Raw genomic sequence first — 1,879 nt, 5'->3', positions numbered from 1 at the left:
GCGGCATTGTCGGCAGCGCCGGCGGCGTTTCCTTCCTGAGGAAGCGGAGCCCCCGGAGCCGAAACAATCGGAGCGGGGAACGGGAACAAATAGAGGGTGGATCGGGCAGCGGGGCGGCCCCGGGGCCGGAGCGGCCGGGCTGGGCCGGGCCCCCGCTGACGCCCGCCGCCGCCGCAGGACCAGCCAGGGCTGCGTGCACATCATCGTGGCGCAGACCAAGGACAACAAGTACACGCTGAGCCAGACCAGCGGCGTCTTCGCCAGCGTGCCCGAGGTGGTGCACTACTACTCCACCGAGAAGCTGCCCTTCAAGGGGGCCGAGCACATGGCCCTGCTCCACCCTGTGCACTGCAAGCTGCACTAGCGCCCGCGCGCCCCGCGCCGCCGCCCGCTCCRGCCCCTGGGGCGCCGCGACGGGGCCGTGTAACGGAGTAATAAAATAAAGGTGTTGGCCGAGAGGACACGGGCTGCTCCGGGGCGGGGGGGAGGGCTGTGCTGGATGGGGCGGGGGGGCCAAGGCAGGTCCCCACRGCAAGGGGGCTGCGCAGCAGGTGCAGAGAGACACGGCGACCCCTCCTGCTCCTGCGGCGGTGGCCAAAGCAGCAGGGTCCTCCGGTCCCGGGCAGCTGCAGCGCAGGGTGCTGGGTCCTGCACCGAGCACCCTGGGCCATGCACCATGCACCGAGCACCCTGCACCCATGGCCGGCTCGGGACATCGTGGTCGTCAGGCCCCTGCCACCTCGTGGCTAGAGCTGCGCGTTACCAGCTGCACGAGGCCATTTTTTGGAGAGGAAAAACAAGAAGCCTGGCCGAACCGGTCCCTCCGGGAGCTGGTCGGGTGCCACGGGGCTTTGCGTGCAGAGAGCAGGCTCGGGCGCTGCCGGCCGCGCTGGCACCACAGCTTCCCGCATGCTCACTGCGGCCCCGGGGCCCTGGTGAGCCCGCGGCCGCCCCGCGCTTCGGCAGGAGGGCAAGGGCAGAAAACACCCACGGGCCGTCGGGCAAGGCAGGTTTGGGGCCGGCCCTGGGGTTACTCAGCCCCGCGGCACCTTGTGCCGTTTGGGAGGACGGAAGCGGGTGACTCAGCCCCGGCCTCGTGCCGGCACGAGCGGGCGCTTTCGGGAGGCCCCCGCTGGCAGGGCACCCCCGCCCCGCGCCCCGGCCGGCCCCCCGCGCACATCTGCATCCTGCCGAGCTTTTTATAGCGGCGGGCCGGCCCCGCGGGGAGCGCGGCGTCCCCAGGGAGCCCGGCGCCCGCTCCCGTTGCCCTGCGGTTTCCTGCAGCTGCGGCTCCCCAGGGCGTTGCACAACGCGGCACGGGGTGGGCTGCTCCCGGGGCCGCCGGCACGGCACAGCACGGCACGGCACGGCACGGCACGGCACGGCGTCCCGGCCCCGTTCCCGCAGCGCGAGGGGCTGCAGCGCCCGCCCGGCCCCCCCTGCCCCATGCAACCAGGCGCCTCGACGCTCCCTTAAAAATAAAAGGCGTTTATTGAGGAGACGCGTTCTGTCACGTTTCCCCAACACGTGCTGTAAAAATAAACTCTCTGCGCCGTGCCGCGCCAGGGCCGCGGGACGCGGCCGACCCAGCCGGGCTCTCCCGTGGGTGCCCGCGGCGGCAGCACCGCGTGGGGCCGGGGCCGGGGCCGGGGCTCTGCCCTTCCCGCAGGGGCCCCGGTCCCACGCTCGCTCCCGGCACCTTGATCCTTGGCCCGGGGCTGCCTCCCTGCCGGACCCCCCCGGTCCGCAGCCCCCCCCGGTCTGGCATCCGGCACCAGCCCCTCTCCACAGGGCTGCTCCCGCCGCGGGGCCGGGGGCCAGGAGCCCCCCACAGTGTCCAGCCCGGCTACTTGCCGGAGAAGAAATAGTCCAGGTTGGT

The 1,879-nt window shown here is 72.9% G+C and overlaps 1 protein-coding gene across 1 annotated transcript in view; it reads left to right on the top strand.

Annotated features, from left to right (window-relative positions):
- The window catches only part of SHE (Src homology 2 domain containing E), a 3,074-nt gene extending 2,697 nt beyond the window's left edge, over window positions 1-377 (top strand). Inside the window, exon 3 of the mRNA XM_026080913.1 lies at window positions 178-377. Coding sequence (XP_025936698.1) covers window positions 178-364 — 187 coding nt within the window. The 3' untranslated portion in view covers window positions 365-377. The remainder of the gene's footprint in view (window positions 1-177) is intronic.
- Window positions 378-1,879: the final 1,502 nt, after the last annotated feature.

This window comes from Apteryx rowi, unplaced genomic scaffold, assembly GCF_003343035.1.
Source record: "Apteryx rowi isolate R43461 unplaced genomic scaffold, aptRow1 scaffold_530, whole genome shotgun sequence".
In the NCBI taxonomy this organism is placed as follows: domain Eukaryota; kingdom Metazoa; phylum Chordata; class Aves; order Apterygiformes; family Apterygidae; genus Apteryx; species Apteryx rowi.
Note: the sequence above shows the minus strand (reverse complement) of the source record. Positions and strands in the feature narration are given on the sequence as shown.